The 27,204-nt window shown below is 51.4% G+C and overlaps 12 protein-coding genes across 12 annotated transcripts; 9 read left to right on the forward strand and 3 right to left on the reverse strand.

The window, feature by feature from the left end:
- Positions 1 to 1,146: 1,146 nt before the first annotated feature.
- On the forward strand, positions 1,147 to 1,999 carry COCVIDRAFT_21806 (hypothetical protein; the record flags this gene model as incomplete). The annotated part of the gene is made up of 2 exons (XM_014706782.1): positions 1,147 to 1,618; positions 1,674 to 1,999. The coding sequence occupies 2 exons, from the start codon at positions 1,147 to 1,149 to the stop codon at positions 1,997 to 1,999; spliced, it is 798 nt and encodes a 265-aa protein (XP_014562268.1).
- A 961-nt stretch (positions 2,000 to 2,960) lies between these two features.
- Positions 2,961 to 3,861, forward strand: COCVIDRAFT_11254 (hypothetical protein; the record flags this gene model as incomplete). Its single annotated transcript, XM_014706753.1, has 3 exons — positions 2,961 to 3,258; positions 3,320 to 3,734; positions 3,795 to 3,861. The coding sequence occupies 3 exons, from the start codon at positions 2,961 to 2,963 to the stop codon at positions 3,859 to 3,861; spliced, it is 780 nt and encodes a 259-aa protein (XP_014562239.1).
- A 716-nt stretch (positions 3,862 to 4,577) lies between these two features.
- On the forward strand, positions 4,578 to 4,838 carry COCVIDRAFT_84532 (hypothetical protein; the record flags this gene model as incomplete). The annotated part of the gene is made up of 1 exon (XM_014706880.1): positions 4,578 to 4,838. One exon carries the CDS (start codon positions 4,578 to 4,580, stop codon positions 4,836 to 4,838), a length of 261 nt encoding a protein of 86 aa, XP_014562366.1.
- A 257-nt stretch (positions 4,839 to 5,095) lies between these two features.
- On the forward strand, positions 5,096 to 5,500 carry COCVIDRAFT_84482 (hypothetical protein; the record flags this gene model as incomplete). Its single annotated transcript, XM_014706881.1, has 1 exon — positions 5,096 to 5,500. A coding segment is annotated over one exon (405 nt), but the record flags the coding sequence as incomplete, so codon positions are not given.
- Positions 5,501 to 5,557: 57 nt separating this feature from the next.
- COCVIDRAFT_84288 (hypothetical protein) lies at positions 5,558 to 6,661 on the forward strand (the record flags this gene model as incomplete). The annotated part of the gene is made up of 1 exon (XM_014706882.1): positions 5,558 to 6,661. The coding sequence occupies one exon, from the start codon at positions 5,558 to 5,560 to the stop codon at positions 6,659 to 6,661; it is 1,104 nt and encodes a 367-aa protein (XP_014562368.1).
- A 734-nt stretch (positions 6,662 to 7,395) lies between these two features.
- COCVIDRAFT_32815 (hypothetical protein) lies at positions 7,396 to 9,239 on the reverse strand (the record flags this gene model as incomplete). The annotated part of the gene is made up of 3 exons (XM_014706883.1): positions 7,396 to 8,441; positions 8,492 to 8,830; positions 8,894 to 9,239. The coding sequence occupies 3 exons, from the start codon at positions 9,237 to 9,239 to the stop codon at positions 7,396 to 7,398; spliced, it is 1,731 nt and encodes a 576-aa protein (XP_014562369.1).
- Positions 9,240 to 10,417: 1,178 nt separating this feature from the next.
- On the forward strand, positions 10,418 to 10,784 carry COCVIDRAFT_21810 (hypothetical protein; the record flags this gene model as incomplete). Its single annotated transcript, XM_014706783.1, has 2 exons — positions 10,418 to 10,498; positions 10,569 to 10,784. The coding sequence occupies 2 exons, from the start codon at positions 10,418 to 10,420 to the stop codon at positions 10,782 to 10,784; spliced, it is 297 nt and encodes a 98-aa protein (XP_014562269.1).
- Positions 10,785 to 10,998: 214 nt separating this feature from the next.
- Positions 10,999 to 12,528, reverse strand: COCVIDRAFT_21811 (hypothetical protein; the record flags this gene model as incomplete). The annotated part of the gene is made up of 2 exons (XM_014706784.1): positions 10,999 to 11,879; positions 11,928 to 12,528. 2 exons carry the CDS (start codon positions 12,526 to 12,528, stop codon positions 10,999 to 11,001), a joined length of 1,482 nt encoding a protein of 493 aa, XP_014562270.1.
- A 263-nt stretch (positions 12,529 to 12,791) lies between these two features.
- Positions 12,792 to 14,567, forward strand: COCVIDRAFT_84259 (hypothetical protein; the record flags this gene model as incomplete). The annotated part of the gene is made up of 1 exon (XM_014706884.1): positions 12,792 to 14,567. One exon carries the CDS (start codon positions 12,792 to 12,794, stop codon positions 14,565 to 14,567), a length of 1,776 nt encoding a protein of 591 aa, XP_014562370.1.
- Positions 14,568 to 15,103: 536 nt separating this feature from the next.
- COCVIDRAFT_84107 (hypothetical protein) lies at positions 15,104 to 16,712 on the forward strand (the record flags this gene model as incomplete). Its single annotated transcript, XM_014706885.1, has 2 exons — positions 15,104 to 15,152; positions 15,199 to 16,712. 2 exons carry the CDS (start codon positions 15,104 to 15,106, stop codon positions 16,710 to 16,712), a joined length of 1,563 nt encoding a protein of 520 aa, XP_014562371.1.
- A 238-nt stretch (positions 16,713 to 16,950) lies between these two features.
- COCVIDRAFT_32820 (hypothetical protein) lies at positions 16,951 to 19,199 on the reverse strand (the record flags this gene model as incomplete). The annotated part of the gene is made up of 4 exons (XM_014706886.1): positions 16,951 to 17,111; positions 17,163 to 17,993; positions 18,234 to 18,393; positions 18,525 to 19,199. The coding sequence occupies 4 exons, from the start codon at positions 19,197 to 19,199 to the stop codon at positions 16,951 to 16,953; spliced, it is 1,827 nt and encodes a 608-aa protein (XP_014562372.1).
- A 6,068-nt stretch (positions 19,200 to 25,267) lies between these two features.
- Positions 25,268 to 26,814, forward strand: COCVIDRAFT_84450 (hypothetical protein; the record flags this gene model as incomplete). Its single annotated transcript, XM_014706887.1, has 3 exons — positions 25,268 to 25,654; positions 25,705 to 25,744; positions 25,802 to 26,814. Coding segments are annotated over 3 exons (1,440 nt in total), but the record flags the coding sequence as incomplete, so codon positions are not given.
- Positions 26,815 to 27,204: the final 390 nt, after the last annotated feature.

Here is a 27,204-nt window from a genome sequence, read left to right on the forward strand (position 1 = left end):
TGCTTGGGAGTTGTAGGTGGGGTTGTTGCCACACAAGGAAGGTGCAGACGAGAGGCGATAAGGCTAATGGTGGGGTTGGTGGGACGACGACAAGACGCTCAACGTTACATCTTCATGTATCGTAAGTCTAATTTTTATGAATTCCGTCACCAAGTTGTTCGGATCCTGGGAGAACATGAGCAGAGATCCAGTTTGGATGCCTAGTCGTATCCTCACAACCTCAAGACATGCTACAAGGACAACAATTCTTGCTCTTCGTCCACTTTGAGCTTACCATATCACATTTCGTAAATAACTCGGAATAGTAGCACGCCCTTGATTGAATCTGGGAAGAAATAATGAAAGTCCTTTCATGAAACAATTGCAACACCAGGCACCCCCAGCCAGTAGCATCGCTGTTATGGTTGCAATACTGATAGCTGTTTCGAGAGACTGAGGAAACTGTCGGAATATCAACCGCCAGACACCCTTCCCTTGTTCGGAAGATACCCTTTTCATGGTGTAGATTCTCTTGTTCTGAGGTACTTCGTATTGCGCATTTCCCCTGCCTCAGTTATTGTAAAAGCTAGTGAATATGTATCCTGTTTCTTCCTGGATACCATACACAAGGCAACCGCCATTGATGAAAAGGGGGGGTGAGCGAGCGCAGAATGGAGTGATATCAACTGTCTTCTCAGTCCTAAACACAGCGCAAACAACAGTGTCGGAAAATGTAAGCAAGTAAGCTAATCCAGCACATAGACCTGGATGACTCGGGGCAAATCCCCTAACACGGGTGACTTTAGAATGAGATGTCGGCTCTCGAAAGAAAAAGAGCACAGATAGGGTATGGAAAGGACGTTATAGAGGGGTCTACAGGCACGCTGGATGCAAGTGACGTGCGTAGCATGTCTGTGCGCCAGCCTAGTCCATGTACCATAGTGAAGGTGAGGGTGACAGACAGACTCTCGCCACGTCCGTTTGTATGAGCGTCCCGTGTTAACTCACTCTTACCCAGCCACAATAGCAAGTTTCCGAATCAATAATCACCGATTGCTATAATTCCAGATTGTCCGACTAACCCTGACGTCTATTCAATACCAACTCTCTTCAAATTACTACTATAATCTTTTCTTTGTCACCTCATTCTACGAGATATTGGCCAACATGCTCGAAAACCAAGCAGCAGTCGTTGATGCAGAGCTCGCCGAACCCAACGCTCTGTCTACTTCACAGGGCAAGAATGAACCGGTGCCTTTTCTATTCAAAGAAAAGAACACACTGCTTCGGGAAAAGATTGGCGAAAACGAGAAATACAGAGATATCCTGATTCAGATGGTCAAGAGGCGTCTTGATGCTCTGTTGCCACCCGAAGCCAGCAGCAAGGGTGCTGGAGAACATGCAGGCGAAGTGACAAACACCAAAAACGCCAACCACCCAAATAGCCTCCTTACCGCTAGTGCTCTAAGCAATCTTTCAGTAGATTCAGATCACCATAGACTCCTCAAGTCAGTTACCCCCAAAAAAACACTTCAGCACATCTCCTTACCATACCCAGCCTACCCCACCCCCCTTACCACTCCCTTTCCTCTCCTCCGAACTGTCCCCCGACAAAGCGAGATAAGTCCCATATCTTCAAGTAAGTTCCTCCAATCAAGACACACCCAAGCCTACCTTTCTCACCATACTCCCAGCCCACCACCCATCGACCGCGAACAGCAACGCCGCATCCGCATCCAAGAACGCGAGTACCTCACCGCCAAGCTGCACATTGGAGTGGGAGCGAGAACAGTACTTGTGCATGCACAAACGCTTGCGCCCGCGCACCCATAAGGAACTCGCCAAGCAGTCTGGCGATGGGGTGCAGGGAGGTAAAGTCATGAAGGAAAAGGGAGACGTGAAACTTAAGCGGCGGAAGCACAAGGAATGGAAAAGGCTCGATCGAGAGGTCACCGAGGGTTTGCTTGAGAGGCTTGAGGTTAATCCTGTGATTCGCGAGGAGACGGATGACCAGGTCTGAGTAGGACTGTACAAGATTGATGGATGGGACTTGGAGGGCATATGGGGTATTGGCGCTGGTCCTTGGGTATTCTGCGATTGTTTGGAGGGGATAATGGAGGGATGACTATGTACTTAGGGATCACACATGCGTTGCGTGAGCATGAATGGAATCCGATGATGGGGTTCTAGGCTAGTATGCTGTAGGGTAGGTAGTACGGCATAACGGGCATGGAGTCATGTAATGTACTGATAGCACATGTATGGTGGTGCGTAGAGATGTAGCTTTAGCTGCATATTGCCCCAATTCCTCATTACTGCGACTTGCTCTGTTTGATATGTAGTAGTTGTCGAGTGACACCGGCGCTAACTGAAGACAGAAAACCACTCTCATCTTCGTATATGCAAATTGGATAGTTAGACCAGACATTCTCGAAAACAAATCAACTTGCACTATTTCTCGTTTTTAACACCGCTCAGACCAATCGATATATGCAACCGAAGCTGACATAACTGTTTAATTGGAGTTCGGTCCAACAATCATCGGTACATAGGGCCATAACGCAAACATATCCTCAACATTCCCACTCCCCAGCAAGCCGATCACCCCGGGCCCTCGCACTCCCAGCGCCCCGAACCCCGAGAGTATTAAAACCAACGGGTAGTTCGGCCGCTCTACTGATGTCAACCCCGGCTGCACGAACGATTTTACGATGATGGCGAAGACATTGGCGCGGCATCGGGTGCTGGACCCTGAGATCGCAGCGCAACATGAGGAAAATGACGTCTTCGATGCGATTACTCCGGACACATGCGGCTTTTGGACACAATTTGCATGATATCTAACTACTTCGTTTCCCCATCATCTGCAATAACGAATTTCTTTGCATCGCATTTACATACGATTCCGCGGAATAACATATATACTTACTAGGTTGGCCCACGTGATACAGATATCCCATACAGTATACAACAGTACATCCATGAGCATGGGCAACACGCAATCAACGGTGCGCTATCTTGCGCCCGCATCGTTCATCTACGACTTTGCAGCGCAGCAATATGGCATTTTCTCCACGCCCAATATGATGGATATTCACAACCGGAACCTGGCTGCTTTCTCACCATACCCGTACTTCATCGGCGCCTTCTTCTTCCCCCAGCAAATCTTCCAGCTGGCGTGGTTGTGGAAGCTGTGGAAGCAGGATGGAAACGAGCAGGAGCGTGCCATGATGAATAAGTTCGCTTGGTGTTATAGTTTGGGTAATTTTTGTATCGGAAGTAAGTTTACCTTTGACTTGTCGAATGGTCGAGAAGGAAATGATGCTAACACGGGTGATAGCTTGGATGTTCTTCTGGAATGCGAATGACCTAGCGACTTCGAACATCTTTGTGATAATCAACACGCTGGCGCAGGTGGCCTACATCTCGACGATGCTCGAGCCGCTGGATACACGCTCAACACCCAACTTTCTCACGCATATTGTTGCGAAGACGTTTGCTGGTATTGGTGTGCTGGACCTCTTGCACAACACATCAGCCGCATACTATGTTGGTGTCGAGCCCAGCTCCCTCGTGCAGGTCGCGACGGGCATTGGTTTCGCCGCTGCGGCAAGCGTGAGCGACTGGATCTTTGGTGGCTGTCTGGTATACGATCTAGTCGCACTGTCTGTAGGACAAGAGGGCAGCTGGTCGAGGTTGCTGGGCGGATACGCAGCCATGACAGCGGGTATCGTGGGCTTCAGGAACTTTTTCTAGTAAGTATACTGATGTTGCTTTGGACAAATCGCATGCAGGGTCATGCTGACCGAGTGCAGTCCTCGATGGAAGGGCCAGACGCAAGGCGGATATTCGAAGATCGGAAGTGGCGGTGATGATGCTTAGACATGGGATAGTCACGCGGATGGAGGGGAAAAGCAGTACTTGACGATTCGATCCGATCCGATGCTAGGACATGTCATGTGTAGATTAATTCCTGTAATACTATAAGCAAATGGCAGGACGTGTTGCTGTCGCGTGTTAGGGTTCATCGCGGGCTTCTTGATACCACATGTCCGCCAATCCATGGCGACATGACTTCCCGTATTGGGTAGAGGGACGCAGTTCTTGTTACGTTTCGGAGGGGGGATCTTAGTGGTGTTTATTAGTAGACGGGTGCACCATGGGGCCGATGGCGGAGGAGCCGCGGCCCATCTGCGCGCTATTGCAGCCATGGACCCCGTCGATCGTCGTTGATATCTCTGTAGGATGCGGCGATGCAGCTTCAAGTCGTGGAGTGGGAGCCATTCAGCATGTTGCGGGGCTGGAGTGGGCTGGCATGGCTGGGAATCAGATCCATGGCCAAGACCCCGCGAGCGGCGGCAAGCGGCAACAGGCAAGCCCAAGCGAGCTGAGATCGCGTGCCCACCCCCGGCCGCCTCGAGGACCCCGAGGTGGGTGGAGATAAGGCTTATCTTTCACTCATGACACTGTGACTGCTCCCGTTCAAGTCACACCTCTCCTGCGCCGTCCCGTCGTATCCCTTCCGCCTGGCCTAGCCGTAGCCAACGACGCTTGTCCTATTCTTTACCCCCGGCGTCAGTCATGCGAGCCCGTCGGAGATGCGCAGTTGGAGGCAAAGGGCTCTCTATGAGCCCGAGTGGGCCACGGATGACTGTTACAGCCTCCCCTTGTCCTCGATGTTGACCTCTCTTATCTTTCTGTCCTCGTGCTCTCTATTCCTTTCCACGTTTTGCAACAATTACTGTGCTTCGTTTTGCTACCGTAAACCACGTCTCGCGTCTTATCAGCAGCCCGTCGGATCCAACGACGTCACCGCGCCGACCACTGGAACGCCGACCTGTAACAGACGACTCCGTTAGGCGAGTCGCGAGAGTTTAGAGTTGCATATTCTCCTTGGGTCTTTGTGATTACTCGTCGCTGGTTGCATCTGTGCGCTGAATCCAGCCTCTGACCATTCCGCCCCCGCTGCCGAGGCGCGAAGAAGAGCGCGAAGAAGAAGCAAGTACAAGAGGAAGAACAGACCGGGAAACGCGTCCCAGATCCTAGATACAGGACCCAAAGCCTAAGAACTCTGCGCCACGCCCTCCGTCGACTTCCACCATACGTCTATGGCACCATGCCGCCCTACCTATCCCCCTTGCATATAGCGAAGCCCTCGTTACCGCCTAGCTGCGAGCCTGCCAACGCGTTCCTCTACCACCTCTCAGCCACATTCCATACATGCATACCTACGAATCTCGCGCTCATATCGACGCTCCTCGGCACGTGCAGTATCGTGTCGTGGCTATTCGCACAGCTACCGCAGATATATAAGAACCACAAGCTCAAGTCAACTTCGGGGTTGAGTGCCTTTTTCCTGACGGAATGGCTCCTGGGTGACTTGACAAATCTGCTAGGGTGCCTGTTTACAGGGCAGGCATCTTGGCAGATCATTATTGCTGCATACTATGTTTTCGTGGACTGCTGCCTATGTGGGCAGTGGGTGTGGTATGAGATGCTCCACCACGGACGACCTCTACGCCCCATTTGGGGCCGATGGAGCAGTTCTCCAAGTAGCAATCCAGGATCAGGTGGTTCTATGCACCAAGTTTTGGAAGGCATGGGTATAGGCAAGCCAGCGAGTACTGCGGATAAAAAAGACAACACCAAGGGAAGCACTCCGCAGGACGTACCACAATCAAACCAAAAGGACGTCTTCAGGATCCCCAACTTTGCGCGGTCTCCAAACCCAGCCAAAGAATCATGGCAAGGCACTCCTCCGTCAAGCGCATCTCCAAACCCACACATCCGCCGCGTAGCAGCCTCAAGCCCACCCATGCCCTCGCCCAAAACAATCATCTACATAACCCTCCTCATTGCCGTCCTCACAAACCCCACAATCGCAAGGCCAATCTCGCCTTTCGCTCCCGGTCTCGCCCGTCCCCGTAGCATCGCCCACACTACAACCACCACCACAATCACAATCACATCCACCGACAGCGCCGCCCTCGCCGGCAAAATCTTCTCCTGGATGAGCACCTTTCTGTACCTGGGCTCCCGCCTCCCCCAACTCTACATGAACCAAGTCCGCAAATCCACCGCCGGCCTCTCCCCCGCCCTCTTCGCTGCCGCCTTCTTCGGCAACCTCTTCTACTCCTCCTCCCTCGCCACAAACCCCTGTGCCTGGCGCGACTTCGCCCCGGGTGAAGGCGCCGGTTGGGTCGACCCCCAAGGTAGCAACCGTGAAAACTGGATCCTCCGTGCCTCCCCCTTTTTCCTCGGAGCCGCAGGCGTCCTCCTCATGGATGCAGCCGTAGGCCTCCAATTCTGGTTCTTCGACGACGCAGTACCCCCGCGTGGTCGCTCCCAGTTCCCGCGTGACGACGAGGTCGTCATTACCATTGACGAGAATGGCAAGCTCATCCGTAAGAGTCTGCATTGGAGGCGCGTCAGTGGGTGGATGAGGGGTTGGGCCCCGGCTGTTAGTGTCGCTGCTACTCCCAATGTTAGTCGCGCTGTTACGCCTATGGATTCGCCCCGCGATGCTAGTCCGGCGGGTAGTGTGGGGAGTAGTCAAAGTAGCAGTAGTCAGAGTATCCCGATCAAAGGACGTGGCAATGCGTTGGATGAGGCCAGGGCGTTGTTGGGGACTAGTAGGCATGCTAGTCCCAGGAGTTATGGCGCCGTGGGTAGTCCCAGGTAGAGATACGAGGACGTAGTGCATAGTTTGTCTGCCTTTCTTTTTTTTTCTTTTTTACGTCGAGCATCACGAGCAATGTTGGACTTTACGGGTTTTTCCTTCACATCTTCAAGAGGCATATTGTTTTATCTTGCATTCATGCATCTTTTCGTAGGCGTTTTTTTTCCATGGGGGATTACACCATTTACGTGGGGAAATGAACTTTGGCATGATAATTTCTTATATATATTCGATAGAAGGAGAGCAAGTAGCATTTTGCAGGTATGCATTTTTACAAGCAGATTGTGTACCGTTCTTTATCACGTCTAATCAGCAACAACTCCTTTGTCTTTGTGAAAATAAGACTCTACCATTCCGATGATGAATATGTCTAAAGCTACAACTACAGAGGTGCTAACTGAAAGAAAAGAAAATCTAAGACAGAATAGAGTCAAGAAGGGAAAAAGGGAAAACGCCGAGATCAAGCAAAACATGAGAGATGAAGAAGAAGAAAAACGGTAATTTGTCTAAGCAGCCAGAAACCCAGAGGACACCCCGGAAAGCCCGCCACTACTACCTAGGTATCACACCCTTATACAAAGACATGACTACTTGTAATCGTACAGAGAAAGCCGGGAGGTGACGTATGTGTGTGTATGTGTGAATGTGTCTATACAGCATGGCAATCCTGCTTTTTTTTTGTGCGAGAAGAAAGAGAAAAAAACAACAACGTTTCGACGTTAGACCGCTCAGCAGCTCTAAACACGCGAGACGTCACGGCCAAAGATCTTGGCCTTTGCCCAGTCAAGCATGACCAATATCCTGTTGCGGGTGCTGAAGCACATGCTGAGGTAGGCAGAGCGCCAGAAAATGTAGGTAATGGTACCACCCGAAGCAATGTTGCCCGCGAACCATGAGATATCGGCAACAGCCTTCTCGGAGCCGATGTAGGCCAGCGAACCCTGGTGAGAGTACTCAAATGGACCAATCGACTTGATTCTCCTTAGTCTTTGCTGCAGAGCCTTGATCTCACCAAAGACCTTGTCGCGAGCCTCCTTGCCAGGAGCCTTTTCTTGGGCAACGGACAGCTCGGCAAGCTGACCCTCGATCTCAGCAGTCTTGGCCATGTTGTTGAACATGCGGGCGAGGAAAGCACCCTCTTGGGCGGCAACCTGAGCAGTAGGGGCGTAATTGGCGACGGCACAGTCACCAACGGCCCAGACGTTCTCGGTACCCTTGACAACAAGGTACTCGTTGACGGCAAGACCACGGCGCGAGTCTTTTTGAGCGGGGATCTGGTTGATCAAGTCCTTGACAATGGGACGGAGAGCGTTACCGGTGGCCCAGACAAGGAGACCGTATGGGATCCTCTCGAGCTGCTTCTTGCCATCAGGGCCGGTCGACTCAGCCTCAATGTACTTGTCCGTTACGTTCTTGACCATGGTCTTTGTGCGGATATCGATGGTCTCCTCCTTGAATGTCTTCTCCGTGTAGTCGATGAGCTGCTTGGAGAACATGGGAAGGACATTGGGAAGCGCCTCGACGAGTGTAACCTTGAAGTTGTCCTGGATCTCAGGCAACCACTTCTTCAGATCCGAGTGGAAGAAGTCCTGGAGTTCTCCGGCAAACTCGACACCAGTGGGACCACCACCGACAACGACCATGTGAAGCAGACGCTTCTTCTCCTCTTCAGACTGATCCTTGAATGTAGCCGTCTCGCAGCAATCCATGATACGGTTTCGGATGCGCTGGGCATCGCCAACCTCCTTCAAGAAGAGACCGTGTTCCTTGACACCAGGGATACCTAAGTCAATTGTTAGCCAATAGTCGGGCTTGACACAGCAACCAGCGTACCAAAAGTGGCGTTCTCAGCACCGACACCAACAACCAGCATGTCAAAGGGAACCTCGGTCTTGGAGACATCGCCCTTGATATCCGAGTCGTCGCTGATGTAGACGACCTTCTTTTCGTAGTCAATCTTGGTGGCCTCTGCCTCGTAGTACTTGACCTGAGCCTTCTTGTGACGCAGGAAGTTACGGATGGGCTCCATGATAGAGCGGTGCTCAATGGTACCGACGGTGCAGGAAGGGAGAAGCGGGGTGAAGAGGAAGTAGTTTCGGGGCGAGACGACGACGACATTGTAGTTTTCCGTGTCGAGCTTCTTGAGCAGGGAGACGGAGCCCCAGCCGGTACCTGTTCGGCATGGTCAGTCAGGTGCTCGCTGCCCAGATGGTGTTGCACCGGCAGGCTACTCACCAAGGACGACAAGAGTCTTCTTGTTGGGGTCGGGCGGCGGCTGGTCAGCGGGGTTGCGAGTCTCGTAAATGCCGTATCCGATGTATGCTAGGCCGGCAAGGGCGGAGAGCTGGGTGAGGCGATACGACCAGCGCAGAAGGCGGAACCGCTTGGGCTTGGGGGCGCTTCCAGTTGACTGCTGGCGGACAGACTGGCGCAAGACAATCTGGTTCTGGGTAGGGCGGGGCGTCCATCGCGCTCTGCTGGCGATGAGTGACGGGCGGTTGGTGGTGAAGGTCCTGCGTCCGGCCTGCTGTACCTGCGACAGCACATTGGCAGCGGCGAGAGGTCTCATTGCGGGCGCCATTGGAAAAAGCAGAGAGACCGTGGCAAGAGGCCACAGAGTCAATTGCAGGATGAGAAGGGGATAAGGATTGAAGAAAGGGCAGCGGAGGGCGAGGGGCGGGCAAGGCGCTGATGATAATGACTTGTGGTGGTGCCCTGGGAGTCAACTTTTTCTTAGCGATGACGAACGACCGGCGTACCGAGTCGCCTCGCACTGGCCCTTTGCTTGTGCGCCAAAAGATAAGCCTGTCGTCCCAATCACATCATTTGCTGCCCGCGCCCACGCATTCACACGCCCACCCTCCCGCGCGAACAATTGCTGCTTCTAGGCCTTGGGAATTATTTTCGTCCCTCGTCCCATCCCATCCCATCCTTAATCCCGCGTTCTTTGCAGTCGAATCGAGCCTGCGGATCCGGTCTCGCTTGCGTCCCGCCGCCGGCCCTCTCTCCTCCCCCCTCCTACACGCCCCAAAGGCAACTTTGATCAACCCGAAATCTTCCATGGCGACAAGCCACCCAGCATTTCCTTTTCTCGTGTTTTGTTCAGCGCGCCATGTCGTGCGACTCCGCTGGCCCGGTGGCAGATTGCCGAGCAGCATTTCCCACCGGGAAGGGTAGGGTTGGACTGTGTCCTCGGCGGCTGCGCTGTCTGTCAGCCTCAACGCCCTGCATTCCGTCGGGTGGGCCAAAACGAAGCAAGAATTTTGTGGACTACGGCCATTGTCCCCTGGCCGCCAGTGGGGTCTGCCATTCCTTTTCAATGCAATTCCATTCAATAAATTTACCGGTGGTACATTTGCAACGCGTTCAAGACGCGGTACTTAAGTACAAGTGCATCGCTCTTGGCACTACTAGCTACACAACACAAGCAATACATGTACTATGGTAAACCTACTTGATAGATTCTACCTTGAATCATGTCTCAACAAACTAACATGTATGCACGTGTATGTAGCTATAAGCTGGGAAACGCCAAGCAAAAATACTGGAAATGATGACGATGACCATCCCTCTACCCCCGCTCGCAGACTACTCGATACAGTTTAGGCCCCAGGATTCATAATACAACACATGTAGCGGACGCTGCGGATGTCAAGCAAAAGCAATAGGTCCCAGTAGCATATAAATTCACAGCTGTCTTACTTTGAAAACATCCTACATCGCCATCTCCTAAATCTCCCAAGCACAAGTCCTTCCAACATGCCCCACGCAACCGCAACCGTAAACGGCGTCCTAGTCGCCGAAACAGACTCCTACGAAGTCGTCGACGGAAACATCTACGTTCGTCTCCCTCTACCACTCATAAAAAAAACCCCAAACTAACGTTATCCCTCTCTCCCCCATTACACAGTTCCCACCAAGCGCCATAAAAGAATCCCACTTCACCCCTACAAGCACAAAAACGCATTGCCCATACAAGGGCGAAGCAAGCTACTACACCATCACGACCAACAAGACCGAAGTCAAGGATGCAGCTTGGTACTACCCAGAGCCGCTGGAGAGCATGAATAAGATCAAGGGGTATGTCGCTTTTTACAAGCGGTCTGCGGAAATCAAGACCGAATAAAAAGGGAAACCACAAATCTAAAGAATAAAATATCCATTGTTCATTTTAAAAAAAAAGACCCTTTTACCCAGGAAAGAGAGAACTAAAAAAAAAACATGTCAAGCTTCCGCAGAGGCTCTGATTTTCCTGTCAACTCCCATAGAAAAACGCCATGAAATGCTCGTAAAGACTTTGTCGTTAACCCAACAGAAACGAAAAGATGCGAGATGTTTCTTTAAGCATCAACACCCATCATAGTATCATCACCATCAACGCCCACACTCGGCTGCTCAATCATGACGCCTCTGCCCCTGCCCTGCAGCAACTCCCTCCGTACCTCCGCACTAATACTCCGGTGACCCCTCGTAAGCAGCAAGTCCAGCAACGCCTCCCTTTGATCCTCCGTGATGTCGTTTCTGTACCTCTGCGCAAACGCGAGCAAACACTGATGCCAAATCACCGGCAACTTGCCCGTGTTTCCCAAGTCGCCAGCTACGGATTCCGTATCCATGGCATCCGCACTACTGGCGCCTACACCGCGGAAACGAAGAAAGTGGAAGACGAGGGCGTCGATGACTTTGTAAGGTAGAGCGTATTTTTTCTCGAGGAGAGTCTTGATGAAGATGTTGCAGGGGCCTGCGGCGTCAGGGTCTGAGGACATTTGCTCGGCGGCGATCTCGCAGAGGCGGTGCAGGGCGGCGGCAGAATGGAGGACGGGGACGGAGATTTTGGACACGACCGAGGCGACGATGACGGCGTCGCGTTGCGTGCAGGAGATGTCTGTGAGCATGGGGAAGACGATGCCCTTGAAGAAGGCGGAGGGCTTGTAGAGGGCCTTCTTCAGCGCATTGTACAAGTGCACGTTTAGCTTGTGGGTTTCGCGGATGTTTTGTTGGACGAGTGGGAGGAGGATGGTGTTGAGGAAGATTTGGGCGGTTTGAGGCTTTGCGGAGATGAAGATGCGGGTTGCTGCGTAGGTTGCGTTGGGGGTCCAGTCGTCAGGACGGGTAATGGCGACGAGGGTTTCCCAGGCGGGGATTGTAGGGAGGATCTTGAAGGGCTTGGGTAGCTTGCCACTCTTGTAGCGGCTCAGGATGAGGCCGATCTTGGAGTATACTGTGTATGTTTAGCAATGTGACGGAGAATGTAGATCGTATATCGTACCTTCCACAACCTTGGCGGGTAGTTCAATGGCGTCTTCTGGAGCACCACCGCCTTGAATCTCTGGGTGTTGCACTTCGCCTCCGGCCTCGTGTGCCGCAATCTTCTCGAGAATGAGTGCAGCCAGGTCTGTGCCTGGCCCTGAAGGTTGCGCTTCTTCGCCAGGCCATACAATTGGGTTGTCGTCAGTTGGGATGAACTTATTCCATGCTGCCAAGTCATTCGCATCAATCTCAACCTCCTCGACCTCCTCATCGTCGTCTCCCCACCCTTCGTCGTCATCCTCTGCGTGCACTACATCCCCCTCGACCATGTCATCTTCTCCCATGCGCGTCTCAAAATCAAAGGCAGGATTAGCCTCTTGTGGTCTCTTGGCCTTGGTTTCTCGTGCATCCTCCTCTTCCAGCTCTCGTCCAATCTCCAAGATTTTGCGCGAGCTTTTGGAGTCTACATATTTTTGCTCGTCTTCCTCGTCCTTGTCGCCCTTGCTGCGCTTTTGTCGCTTTTGCGCCTTGTTTTTCCACGGGTCTGAGGGCGCATATTCTTCGGCTAGAGGGTTGTGTCGCTGGTCGCGCGCGCCAGGTGATTTGGGTGCTTTTGGCATGATGGGTTGATTCTGTCGAGTCGCAGAGGACACTGTGAAAGAGACTGAAGCCTTTGCAGAGTGGCGGAATATTACTCGGCGTGCTATTGGCGAGTCGGCTTGTGGAAATTTAGAAAAGTTGCAGCGGCGGCGGAACCAAAAATTTGGTGGGGGTTCGACTTTTGCGTCTAAACCGCCCGCCGTAGGAGCTGCACGTCTCCACTCGCCCATAGTCGCGACTTGGATTGACGACACCGCAATTGCGCCTCTACATTGTTTCCACCATGTCCGATTCACACCCTCCCTCACGCTCGAACACTCCCACAATCGTGCCCCCAATGCGGCGCCCGATTGAGGGAGACAATGCGCCCGCCGTCTCGTCTCCCCTCAACCCCAACCCCGATCCTGCGGCGCGTCCAAGACCAAAGGCGCCAGCACGCGAGCAGCGAGAGAAGCGCGAGACGATCAAGAAGCGTGAGGCTTCAGCTTCGGCGCGTCAGGGTACTCCAAATGCCAATACTAGCACAAAGTCGAAGAAAGAGCGGTCGACAGCCGATTCACCTATGAGGTATTCGATTCCCGAGCCCAGGCCGTCCGACTATGAAGCCCCCAAGGACAGCACCCTGCTCTCCCACGAGCCGAACCCCATGTATGCGCCAGACGGAGTGACAGAGCTCAAAAAGCCGCATGACATTGCCTGGAACAAGAGGGGCTACAAGTACACGCACTGTGTCGCCGATCCGCTTTTTCGTCACAAGCAGTACTACCGCCAGAGCGACTCCAGGCCGTACGGGCCGAGAATGAGCCATGAGGACTGTGACCGATGGTTCCACTTCGATAATAGTGCTACCATTGTTTCCCAAGAAAAGGGCTGGCGCATGGGCAGAGGCAATGTAGTTGCAAGAGAAGGCAGAATATACTACGAGGTCAAGGTTTTGCGTGGCATACCCGAGCATGGCCCCAAAGATCCCATTGACCCAAACACCGGCGAGACCAAACCTGGCCCACATGTACGCATGGGTTGGGCACGGAGAGAGGCGCCTCTAGACGCACCTGTTGGTTTCGATGGCTACAGCTATGGCATCACTGACGCACGCTTTGAAGCCCAACACCGATCGCGCGCCTCCAAGATTTTTAAGCCGCTACCAAAGAATGCTAAGAGCAAGCACATGAAGGCCAGGCCACCCCACGGCAAGCCTATGCCTGTCGAGTATGTTGTAGATCAGCATGTTCAAGAAGGCGACGTCATCGGCCTCGAGATCCAACTACCCTCCATATCTATGCACCGCAAAGTTGTTGAGGGCATCTACAACCCAGCCGTAGATCTAGGAGACGGATTCGATACCGTCAGCAATCAAGATCCATTCGACCGGCCTATCGACATCATCCGCGACCGTATACCAGTTCCCTACAAAGGCAACTTTTACTTTGAGCAACTGGACTACCAGGTCACTAAGATGGTTGAGGCCTATCACGACCGCGGCCCCGTTCCTAAGATACATCCTTCGCCAAACCATGAAGACGTCAGTGTGCGATCGCTGCCACATTCGCACATCAAAGTCTACAAGAACGGGCAGGAAGTGGGCATTGCATTTGAAAATCTTCTAGCCTTCCTTCCCCCAGCAAGTATGCCATCAGTCGAGGCAATCAAGGCTGGTGCGCGTCCAGGCTTTGACGATGGCATGGTAGGCTACTTCCCAGCTATTTCGCTGTTCAATGGGGGTGTCGCTCAGGTCAACTTCGGACCAGACTTCTGGTGTCCACCCGAGGAGATGGTCAAGCAGCGAGAGCAAGACACACAGATGGAAAATGGAGAGACAGTCGAGCAACGCGTCCCAGAGGGTCGCAGACTCCGTGCTATTGGTGAACGATACAAGGAGCAGATTGCTGAAGACATTGTCTGGGATATCATAGACGAAGTCGATTTCTTCACCCAAGACGGTGGATGGGACTACAAGGGCGAGGCTCCTCAGGACGTGACCGGCAAGTCTACGCCTCGGGCACGTGGCTTTGCGAATCCGGACGAAAACCTTGGTGTCGAGGTTGGCAAACGGTATTAATGGTATGATGATGAAGAACATTAGGAACGGTTGCAAAATGTTAGTTTCAGCAAGGCGCATAGGTATACCCGAATATCATTTGATACTTGCGAAAATCAGCATGTGGCCATGCAGAGCAGCTACGTATTTCACGCTGTCTTGTCATTATCTCGAGAGCGTTTTTTTCTCGTAACATGACCTAAGTCTCATAGCCATGTCGTTCAGCTGGTACAACTACTGGAGCCTAGAGCATGAACTCACACACTGAGCCTAGTCGTACGCCCTACGCCCATCTCGCATGTGGCTACAATTCCGCATTTCGAGGATTTAACCTTTTGCGGTAATTAGCGCGGAATTACCGACATCGGCATTCGAGTACTTCACATCACTAATCATCACTAATTGACTGATATCCACATGTTGGCGGAATTCCCTACAACTCTCTAGCCTATTTCTGATAGACACTTCTCGATATAACAAGCGGCATCTGAATCTTTTTCTGTTGTTGTTTCTGCTTCCGTTGTCATATTTTATCAGACCGTCCAGTCTACCCCACGATGGATTCCTCACAGTTCCGAAAGGCAGCGAAAGGAGCCATTGACGAAAGTACGCATATCAGTCTTCATCTACAGCCCTGATTGACATCAATTAGTTGCACAATACTATGACACATTAGAGGAACGACCAGTCCTGCCCGCTGTCAAACCAGGCTATCTCCGCCCTCTCCTCCCATCCTCAACCCCAGAGGAAGGCGAGCCATGGGAAGCCATCCAAGCAGACATCGACCGCGTAATCATGCCGGGTCTCACGCACTGGCAATCACCCAAATTCATGGCATTCTTCCCCTGCAATTCCTCCTTCGAAGGCATGCTCGGTGAAATGTACAGCGGAGCCTTTAACGCCGCAGCCTTCAACTGGGTCTGCTCGCCTGCCATCACCGAGCTCGAAACCGTCGTCATGGACTGGGTCGCCAAGCTCATCGCTCTACCCAGTGACTTCCTCAGCGACGGCGAAGGCGGCGGCATCATCCAAGGCACCGCGAGCGAAGTCGTCCTCACCGCGCTCGTCGCCGCCCGCGAACGCATCATCCGCCGCAAGCTCGGCGACATGCCTGAGGGCGAAGAAAGACTCGATGCCGCAGCAGATATCCGCAGCAAACTCGTAGCCCTCGGTTCCGAACACGCGCATTCTTCAACCCAAAAAGCAGCAATCATTGCAGGAACCCGGTTCCGCACCGTTCCCGCACCGAAAGAATCAAACTACAGTGTCACCGCCGCCGCACTCCGCAGCACAATCGAAGCCTGCCGCGCAAAAGGCCTCGAGCCGTTTTACTTCACTATCACCCTCGGCAGCACGGGTACCTGCGCCATCGATGATCTCGCCGGCATCGCGCAGCTCGCGAAAGAGTACCCCGACCTCTGGATTCACGTCGACGCTGCATACGCCGGTTCCGCGCTCGTCTGTCCCGAATACCAGCATCTATGCCCCCCAATTGCATCGTTTGACTCGTTCAATTTCAATCTGCACAAGTGGCTCCTCGTGAACTTTGACTGCTCTGCTTTCTTTATTAAGAAGCGGAAAGATCTCATGGATACCTATTCCATTACCCCGAGTTACCTGCGGAATCCGCACTCAGATCAGGGTCTCGTGACTGATTACCGCGACTGGCAGATTCCGCTGGGTCGCCGGTTTCGTAGCTTGAAAGTGTGGTTTGTGCTCCGGAGCTACGGAGTCTCGGGTCTGAGGGCGTTTATACGCAAGCATATTGAGTTGGGTGTGTATTTCCAGAGTTTGCTGGACGGACGGAAAGATCTTTTCAAGGTGGAGACTGAGGCGGCGTTTGGGCTCGTGACTTTTCAGATTAAGCCAAAGGTGGAGACTGGTGCGCAAGATGGGAGTGCGGCGAATCGCCCGGATCCGAGGCATGGGGCGCTGCAGAATGCGTTCCAGGGTGATGCTGAGGCGCAGTATGCTGAGATGGTTAATCAGCGGACAAAGGAGGTGTATGAGAGGGTGAATAGTAAGGGGGATTTCTTTTTGACTAGTTCGGTGATTGGGGGGAGGTATGTCATTCGGGTTGTTAGTGCGACAACTAAGAGTGAGGAGAAGTGGATGAAGATGCTTTTTGAGGAGTTGGTGGAGATTGCTGAGGAGAAGACGGCATGAGAGTAGTTGGATGTGTTGTGATTAAGCTAGTCGTGAAAGTATAGACATGGGCTCCCTCTTATCTATTGCAATGTAAATGTAGTCAACCAAGTTCGAACATGGTCGGGATCGCTTTAATACGAGCTCCGGATACTAATCAGAGTCCATATTTTTATTTCTTTACAATATTTGAATACATCTGCACACCAGGTATCTTATAACTCTCGCGTGGAAAATGTCACTGTATATGGTGAAATTATCAGTGAAGCCTCAGTATCCGGATTGCGTTGCCACCCAGAACATCTTGAGCTTTCTTGTCATCCGTGGCAAACGCTTTCGATATAGCGCCATAATTCGCGTTGACGCTGTGCCACTCCTTTGCATCTTCTTCAAGCGGCGGAAAGAACGGGTGATCGGTACCTATCCACTGTTAGTCTCGCGTCGCAGCAATACAACAACTTAATCACTTACCGAAAAGCAGCCTGTCTGACCCTGACGCATCTAGTGCTGCCTTCAATCCCACTTCCGAGTAGATGACTGCATCAAGGTAGATGTTCGTCTTCAGTATGTCCCACACGTCTCTCCTATTCTGGGTCTTGCCATGCTTCTTCAGATGTCCATCATGCAAAATGCAAGACTCGATCCTTCCAGCCAAAAACGGCAATGTACCTCCTGAATGCGCAAGCAATACGCTGAGCTTTGTGAACCGGTCCCAGACTCCGCTCAAGAGCATCCTGCTCACTGCAATGGTGGTCTCGAGGGGGAACCCAAGTGCTAATGGCAGTACATGCCCGTATTCGCTCGCACGGGGACCATAGACTGAGGCAGGAAGACCGTAGTGGGGGTGTAGGAAAACAAGTTGCTGGTGCTTCTCGAGCGCTGCATATACCGGGTCGAGCTTCGCATCATCTAGTCCCTGTCCCAGACCCGACGTGCCCATGATAACACCCCTAGCGTACTTGAGGGTGCTCAATCTCTCAATCTCAGCGGTTATAACCTCAGGTGAGGCAGATAGAGGAAGTGTGCCGAAGAAGTACAGTCGTCCGGGATATTGTGAGCATTGGTCGTTGACGTCGTCGTTGATCTTCTTGGCCGCCTCTCCCGCCTCCTCTGCAGGTAAAAAGTCCAGCCATGGATTCGCCAGCGAAATGACTGATTTGTCAATCTTGTGGAGGTCCATAAACGCTATCTTCTCCTTGATCTCATAGTATTCTTGGCCAATTGGGCGACCGCGTGAGGTGGACGGCATTGAGGGGTCATCTTCGCCTGGCAGGATGATCAGACGGGCAGAGTCCGGGGCGTCTGGGAATGTGCGAACATATGGAACGGTTGAGCGCGAGCGCAAAAGTTCCATGTATTTTGGGGGGTAAACATGGGTGTGGATGTCGACAATCGGCATGGTTGCGATTGAAAACGCGTTTGTGCGCGTCAATTACTGGGAATACGATGACTGAGCAATGGGCCTTTCGTGTAGAATGTGACGAAGAGAATAAACGAAGTTTTGGGCTAATTCATCATCTTGCATTCGAGATAGCGCTGGACAATTGACCCTGGCGGGGTAGCTTTGGGTTGCCCCACTACATAGCGCCGACCATCCCACCTTCCCCAAGAGGCAAGGAACGATGGAGTCACTTTTTATGCTGTTGACGGAGATGGCCGCAGGGGAATTGGTCATTTTGGGTTGTCGTGGTAAACCAAATGTCTACGTATTTACAAAAGGGGTCTCCAGTCTTTCATTCAAGCAGCACTCAATAGCATACGTTTATCCTATCAGGCGCGAGTCCTCAAGAAGAGGTTCGCTGGTTTGTCCCATGTTTTGAACTCTTCATCCACCTCATATTGGATATCGCCAGTCCCTTCGTCCTTGAATCCTAGTCTCTGGTATACCACTCTTCCCATAGCACTGCCCTCAGTTGTACACTCTAGATCGCCTCTCTTCTTCGCTTCAGCAAGTCCGACTTCAACAAGCTTCGCTGCAATGCCGCGGCGTTGGTAGGCTGGATCAACTGCACATATGTCCAAAGTAAAAATGGCAGGTGGGTTGCGTCCTGACTCCCTGACTTCGTGCATATACGCGATGCGGCGTTTCCAAAGCGAGCGGAACATTTGGGTTGCAAAGCGTCGTTTCGTTTCGTCGAGGTTGTTAAGGGATGCACTCATGTCGTCGGAGAAAGGATCGCCATAGCCTTCTACAAACGACAGTTGCCTCCATATAGCCATACCAACAACTCGTCTCTCTCCAGGCTGATCTGGGTCGGGAAGGGTAGCTTTTAGATAGATGGCATTGGGCAGTCCATCTTTGTTGGTAGTGACAGACTGCCATTTTTTCATTAAACTTTTAGCGTGTTTGGCTTGTCCTTCTTCTGTATCCCACCCGGGGTTCATCAGCATCCAGACAGAATCTTTTGCTTGACGCCCAAAAGCTTCAGACAAGCAATATTGTGCCTGCTTGAAATCCTTTTCAGTCTCGAAAGGAGATATGACAACGTCATTGCTGTTGGAAGTCATGTTGAGGGTAGCGCAGAAGTTGTGTCTGTCGTATCGCGTTCGAGCCAGAGTGTTGAAAATAATGATAGAATTTTATGTGTTTTCAAGTCGGCAGATGGAACAGCCAAAATCAAGCTGCGATCTAATGACATAACTTAAAGCCGCGGGTCACACCCGTACCCGGTGGGGACGCTTGGCGGGGTATCTTGACGTCCATAATATGCCTAGTGGACGCTGTGGATGTAGAAATACACGATCAATCTGTTGTAAACATGGTTTGAAGCATCCAAGGTTCAGCCATACCAGCCCACTAACACTATCTGGCGTCCATGGTCATGGTTAGCAGCTCGATTAGATTTGCAGGAAAACGAGTATAGAAAACACTTGGATATCAGTAAAAGTGGTATGATACGGTTGCTATGTCTGCCAATTGACCTATAGGATGCTGAAGTATCGATTGAGAAATGTAACAGATGGTTAAGACGATAAGAGGCCTCTCATCACGTGCACACGTTGGCAGGCAATGACTAGCGTGGCGGCAATCAATTAGCAGGGATGACGCGCTCGCGCCTCGTATACGGTTCGCGTTCCCCTAGGCACTTTGCGCAACCACTCGACCCGACCCGACCCAACAACAAACACACCCTCTTTTCCAACTACCATATACCACTCTTTCGGGTGTTGTGTCCGTTGGTCATATACAAAAATGCCGGGTACAGTAGCAAGAGCGCCGGCGAAACGCGCTCTCGCCGAAACGTCTAATACGCGCACCAATGTACAGACATCGCCCCGCTCCGCAAAGAAGTTGAAGTTCCAGGATGGCAAGAACAAGAGCAAAGCATCCGGAAGGATGGCCAACGACTTGTTTAACTCGAGCCAGCCAGGCCCCAGTCAGTTTGAGGAGACATTGGAGAAAATGACACAGGACATGGAGACCCTCAAGAAGGAAAACACTGAAAAGGACCAGCAATGGCGACGGCCGCCATTGCCTCATGACTTCAGCGAGGTTAACAACAACCTAGTATTCCAGCAAATTGAGGCTGAAGAGGGTGTGCTCCATGGGGGCAAAACGACCGTTAAACTGTTTGGTGTGACAGAGGTAGGAAGCCGCCATACGCATATATCAAGCAAGGCTAACAAGTATATCACAGACTGGTCAATCCGTACTCCTCCACGTAACTGGATTCCAACACTACTTCTACGTCGCTGCGCCCGTCAACTTCCAACAGGCCGACTGCGAGCCCTACAAGATCTTCCTCGAAGCCGAATGTCAAAAGAGTTTTAATCAGCACTCCGCTGTCATAGCGTCAGTGACAATGCACATGAGAGAAAACATTCTACGCTTTCAGGGCAACCAGAAGAGCCCATACCTCAAGATCACTGTCACCGACCCCAAGTTGATCAACCGTGTACGCATGATGGTACAAAAGGGCAATGCCAACTACAAGCGACTCTGGCCGGCCAGAGAAGATGGTATCCTCACATTTGACAACATTGCCTATGTGCTACGATTCATGATTGACACAAAGGTCACCGGTATGTGCTGGGTCGAAGCCCCTGCCGCCAAGTGGAAGATGATCAACCCACGAGACCGACACTCCAACTGCCAGATTGAGGGTCAGGTACATTACGAAGACCTTATCGCTCACCAAGCTGAAGGCGAGTGGGCAAAGATTGCCCCTCTTCGCATCCTCTCTTTCGATATCGAGTGCGCTGGCCGCAAAGGTGTTTTCCCAGAGGCAAATGTGGACCCTGTGATTCAGATTGCGAATGTTGTTACAAAATACGGAGATGACAAGCCCTTTGTTAGGAATGTCTTCTGTCTAGAAACAGTCAGCCCTATCGTTGCGACACAGATTTTGTCCTTCCAAGATGAGGGTGAAATGCTCATGAAGTGGCGCGACTTTCTCGACGAGGTTGACCCAGATGTCATCATTGGCTACAACACCAGTAACTTCGATTTCCCATATTTGCTCGATCGCGCCAAGCATCTGAAGCTCCAAAGGTTTCCATATTGGTCCCGTCTCAAGACGGTCCAGTCCAAGGTGGAGACATCAAACTTCTCCAGCAAGCAGATGGGGTCTAGGGATACCAAAACCACCAACACCAACGGTCGCCTGCAACTCGACTTGCTTCAGCTGGTCCAAAGGGACCATCAGCTTCGAAGTTACACACTCAACTCTGTATGCGCCCATTTCCTGAAGGAACAAAAGGAAGATGTACACCACAGCATGATCACAGAACTATTCAACGGTGACTCGAACTCGCGAAGACGTCTGGCTGTATACTGTCTCAAGGATGCCTACCTTCCTCAACGTCTGCTCGACAAGCTTATGTGTCTGGTCAACTACACGGAAATGGCTAGGGCTACAGGTGTTCCGTTCAATTATATTCTCTCCAGAGGACAACAAGTGCGCTTCATCAGCCAGCTGTTCCGGAAGGCTCTCGAGCATCAACTTGTTATTCCGGATCTTCCAAATCAAGGTGACAACGGCGATCAATACGAAGGTGCGACTGTCATTGAGCCCAAGCGTGGTTACTACAAAGAGCCTGTTGCTACGCTCGACTTTGCTTCACTATACCCTAGTATCATGCAAGCCCACAACCTATGTTACACGACGTGGCTGGACCGACAGACTGTGGAGAAGCTCAAGATGAAGAAGGACGAAGACTACATCGTGACTCCCAACGGCGACATGTTCTGTACCGCCAAAACGCGGAAGGGACTCTTGACGGAAATTTTGGAAGAACTGCTGAGCGCACGTAAGAAAGCAAAGAAGGAACTAGCGGTTGAGACGGATCCTTTCAAGAAGGCTGTGCTCAACGGTCGTCAGTTGGCTATGAAGGTTACCGCCAACTCCGTCTATGGTCTGACTGGTGCCACTAATGGAAAGCTTCCCTGTCTTGCGATCGCCAGTAGTACCACCAGTTTCGGGCGTCAAATGATTGAAAGAGCCAAGGCTGAAGTCGAAGCCAAATACAATATCGCAAATGGATACTCGCACGATGCAGAGGTCATCTATGGTGATACCGATTCGGTCATGGTCAAGTTTGGTACCACTGAATTGGCGGAGGCAATGAAGTTGGGCGAAGAGGCGGCAAACTACGTGACATCGAAGTTTCTCAAACCCATCAAGCTGGAGTTCGAAAAAGTTTATTTCCCATATCTCCTCATCAACAAGAAGCGATATGCTGGCCTTTACTGGACGAATCCAAACAAATGGGATAAGATGGACACCAAGGGTATCGAGACGGTCCGTCGTGACAATTGTCGACTTGTTCAAACCGTCATCGAGACCTCTCTCCGCATGTTGTTGATCGACCAAGATCCCGAGGGCGCACAAGAGTAAGTCAGCCAGCTTTGGAAAACATATTCCACGCTAACATGAAGCAGATTCGTCAAGGAAACCATTGCAGATCTTTTACAGAACAAAATCGATATGTCCAATCTAGTCATCACCAAAGCCCTTACGAAACAGGAAGACAAGGACGGCAAAGGCGGTTACGCCAACAAGCAGGCACACGTGGAACTCGCCGAGCGTATGAAGAAACGTGACGCTGGTTCAGCGCCCGCTCTTGGTGACCGTGTCGCGTATGTCATGGTCAGAGCTGCCACTGGCGCAAAGAATTTCGAAAAGTCTGAAGACCCAATCTATGTTCTTGAGAACAACCTACCCATCGATACGCGTTACTATCTCGACAACCAACTCGCAAAACCGCTTGGCAGAATTTTCGAGCCTATCCTAGGCGAAAAGAAAGCAGCCTCGCTCCTCACAGGTGAACATACACGATCCATCTCCGTCGCTGCACCCACCATGGGTGGTCTCATGAAGTTTGCAAAGAAAACACAAACGTGCATGGGCTGCAAGAAGCCTCTTACCGCCGCACACGAAAAGGACGGCGCAGTTTGTGAGAATTGTCGACCTCGTATTCCCGAGCTATACACAAAGACTTTGACCAAGGTCAGTGAGCTCGAGGTGCGTTTCTCTCGTCTTTGGACGCAATGTCAGCGCTGCCAAGGAAGTGTTCACTGTGAAGTCATCTGTGCGTCAAGAGATTGCCCAATTTTCTACATGCGCATGAAGGCAAGGAAAGATGTCGAAGATGCAGGCAAGGAGCTGGTGCGATTTGACAAAGATGCTGCACTCTGGTAATGGCATGTTGTTCGCTCTCCGTAGGAGCGAGGCGTTTTGGTGTTTTACAATGTATATCCACCTGTATATCAATGGCGGTATACCGGTTAGGGTTCAAGATACATAGCGATATCCGTATGATCATGTTTAGTAATTACTGTTGTCATCAACCTACCTCGTACAGAATCATGAAAGTGCCAATGATGATGCAGCATACCGCCATTACAAGACACAGAACGAATCCTGCACAAGGAAAGTAATTTCGAGATTCCATTGCCTGCTGGATGCGGATTTGAATTCTGATTCATGCGGTTGTGAAAAGTGAGACTAGGATGATGGCGGTGTAAGCGTGCGGGATTGCAAACCATTGCTTGTATTTCAGTGGTTAGAGTCCATGATGTGATCGTTTCGATCGTTGTGGCACAGGTGAGTCCTGGGGGACCAAGCACAATAAGTTCATGCATTCCTCTCACGGGTAACAGACACGGCTCGGCGTGGTATTGAGGGGAAGAAAGCCCGTGATGCTCTGGAGACATGACTTCGGAGGGACTCGAATCTTACGTTGACGTGCTCCATTGGTAATGGTCTTCAAGACCTAGATCAGAAGCTTCCAAGAAGCATGACTTAAATGGCAGCAACTTGGTACTAGTCTTTGCATAGGAGATTTTAGTCGGTCTGGGAAGTGATAATATCATGTACATAACGGTATACGCATTATCCTATACACCAGGAACCCCTCAATAAAGTGTGGGCAATTACATGTCGAGTGGATCTTGCATACCGCCAGAAACACAAGATGTTCAAAGTGACCGCGATGCATAAGTACTTATTAATGGTGCTCCGAGCGTTGCGCCATGGATTTCGGAGGTGGGTGTTAACAGTAGGGCCGTGCCGCACTTCCGCTGTGAGAGTTGGTTGAACGCCACACCAGGAATGCACATCCAACTACTACTACTACTACTTCCTTCCTTCCTTGGCTCGGCTTGTACGATTCAAGCCAACGAAGCTCCTATGACACTACCTCTATCTACCGCCTGTTTGACACAATCCCATCACAGCACCGATACATTCGCACCTCCGAGTTCGCTTCCAGCTTACGTTATAGTAGGCCCGATACTCGAGCCTTATTCTTCCGTCATCACCTCAATATTGTCGCGTTAGGGCTGACTATGCGTGTCTAATTTTAAGCTACTCACGATCGGAGAGTGAACAATGAGAGGCTGACCGATTTCTCGTGGAAGGCATCCGGATCAGCACGGAAATGCACACAAGCTTTCAAGATCACAACGACGTATGGATGTAAACTTTGAATTCGATGCTTGTTGGCATTCCTCGCTATCGGATACGAAGAGAATACCAGGTCGGCGGGCACCTTGACCCCTGTAGCATGACGGCAGAACAGCTGGTTACCTACGTCCCCTTACCTTGGGTCACACAGGTGTACCTATCTAGGGCTAGCCAAACGTGAGACTGGACGGTTTAATTTACCTTCCAGGCTGATTTATCATAATGTCCAATCAAACAATGCCCTCAAAGCATCTGCAAGAGCTCGTTCCCGAGGTTTGCAGTCAGGTGATTCCCCAGAAGTTATAATCTAGAAAGAATAAAAGGGTGATGATATTCCAACATTCCAGGGACATTGCGGAATCTCCCTTGTTACCCCACAGTTTCCTGTGCCATCCTGCACGCTACTCGGCCTTGTCACATTAGTGTCATTTTGTTTACTCGTCAGGTTTTGCCTTGGCGCGCGTGTTACAAGTATGAAGTCGATTGTTTCAGTTGCCGCTCTGGCGGCACTGGTGTTAGCCGACGACAAGTTTATAACAGTACCAATCAATTCTAATGATACCAATGGTTCTGGTACGCCAAATATTGGGGTTAACACATTTAACCCCTGCTATCTAGCAGTAAGTTGCACCAACCAGCTATTCTTGGGCTGCGCTAACTGCTCAAAAGTGCGGTACGCTGAGGGGAGACTACGGCAAAGACAAGGTCCTCTACCCGCTTGACGATGCTTATAAGAGCTTCATCCAGTCGTACTGGGCCGCTCAGCAGAGGAGTTTCAGACCAGGATGTGTCTTCAAGCCTGAGACAGCCCAAGATATATCCGCTGGTCTCCTCATTGCCAGCCGTGCGGGTTGTCCAATTGCTATTAGGAGCGGTGGACACTCGGTAGTGCCAGGAGCATCCAACATCCAGAACGGCGTCACCATCAGTCTTGAGAGGTTGAACAAGACGACAGTCTCCGCTGACAAGAAGAGTGTGGTATTGGAGCCCGGCCAGACATGGGGTCAAGTGTACTCTAAGCTGGAAAAGGAGAACATTCAAGTCCTTGGTGCCCGTGTAAGACATGCTCCATAAAAGTGAATTATGCTCTGCTAACTATCATGTAGTTTGGTGCAGTTGGTGTTGGAGGTTTCACTGTTGGTGGAGGTAGGGATTTACAGTATAATAGCACAATTTTCAACATGAGCTAACATGCAGCCCCAGGCCTCTCCTACTATTCGAGTCAGTATGGCCTTGCGTGCGACAACGTCATTTCGTATGAAGTAGTCACGGCGAGCGGTGATATCCTCAATGTCAGCAAGACGTCGTATCCCGACCTCTTCTGGGCTCTTCGAGGCGGCGACAGCAACTTTGGTATCGTGACCAAGTTCACTGTAGCCGCTTTCAAGGCGAATCCACTGCTGTTTGGAGGCTCACGAATCTACACCAAGGAAGCTTTCCCTGCCCTCATCAAAGCGTTCTACAGCGTTAGCACCAACTTGGCAAAAGACCCAAAGGCCTTTCAAGGCTTATCATTTGGTTATGGCGGAGCTCAGCTTGGCAACGCAGCACAACTTGATCTGGCCTACACTGAGCCAAACCCCAACGCCCCTATTCTTGCCGAGTACAATGCAATCGACCGCAAGACCATCGTTCAGAGTAGCGGAGAAAACGCGACGCTTGCCGCGCTCTCAACGAAAAACAGCGATCCTGACGGTCTCCGACAAGGATCCCTAACCTGGACCTTCAAGCTGGACCAAAACCTCATTAGTACCATCAAGGATATTTTCTTCGAAGAGGTCACAAGCATCGCCAACGCCAGCGTCAACACCCCGTCGATATCCTTCCAGGACCTCTCCGCCACACTCATCCAAAAGACGACTTCCAACGGTGGTAACCCGCTCGGCCTGGACCCGGCCGACGGCCCTCTAACCATTGCCCTCATGAACTTACGCTGGTCCGACGCCGCCGACGACGAGCGCATTCAAGCGTTTGCATTGAGAGTCAAGCGCCGTGCCTCTGCTGCCGCGCTCGCCGCAGGAAAAGCCACAGACTACGTTTACATGAACTACGCCGGCCCTACGGAAGATGTGATTGCTAGCTATGGCGCGGAGAACAAGGCGAGGCTGCTGGAGATTGCGGCCAAGTATGATCCGAATGGTGTGTTTCAGAAGAAAGAGCCTGGAGGATTTAAGCTCGAGGGGGCGCCGAGTGATAAGAACGAGCAGATTAATTAGGCTCAATGGACGTTACGTGAGAGGGTTAGGGAAAGGGTAAAGGTAGAGCACTTTAGGCAAAGCATAAAATTCAATCATCAAATAACTTGTTTCCTTCCTCCCATCTAATCTTGTTGTCCCACCCATGGTGACATCAATATCCACGACTTTCAAATCCAACAATGCCCCAACGCGTAATAGAAACCAACAGAGCTCCTCGCCCAGTCACGATGACCGACGAGGAGAGAGTAACCAGAAAAAGCCAAATAATCAAGATGTCAGTAAAAATTGAGCGAGCGAAGAAAAAAATGCTAAAGAAGGAACTTAAGGTTTTGATAAGTGATATAAGCTAAATATCGTATATTTATACAGTTGCTGATAAGTATAGCATTTAAGCACTATCAACATCTA

Source organism: Bipolaris victoriae (genome assembly GCF_000527765.1).
Source record: "Bipolaris victoriae FI3 unplaced genomic scaffold scaffold_1, whole genome shotgun sequence".
Classification (NCBI taxonomy): Eukaryota; Fungi; Ascomycota; class Dothideomycetes; order Pleosporales; family Pleosporaceae; genus Bipolaris; species Bipolaris victoriae.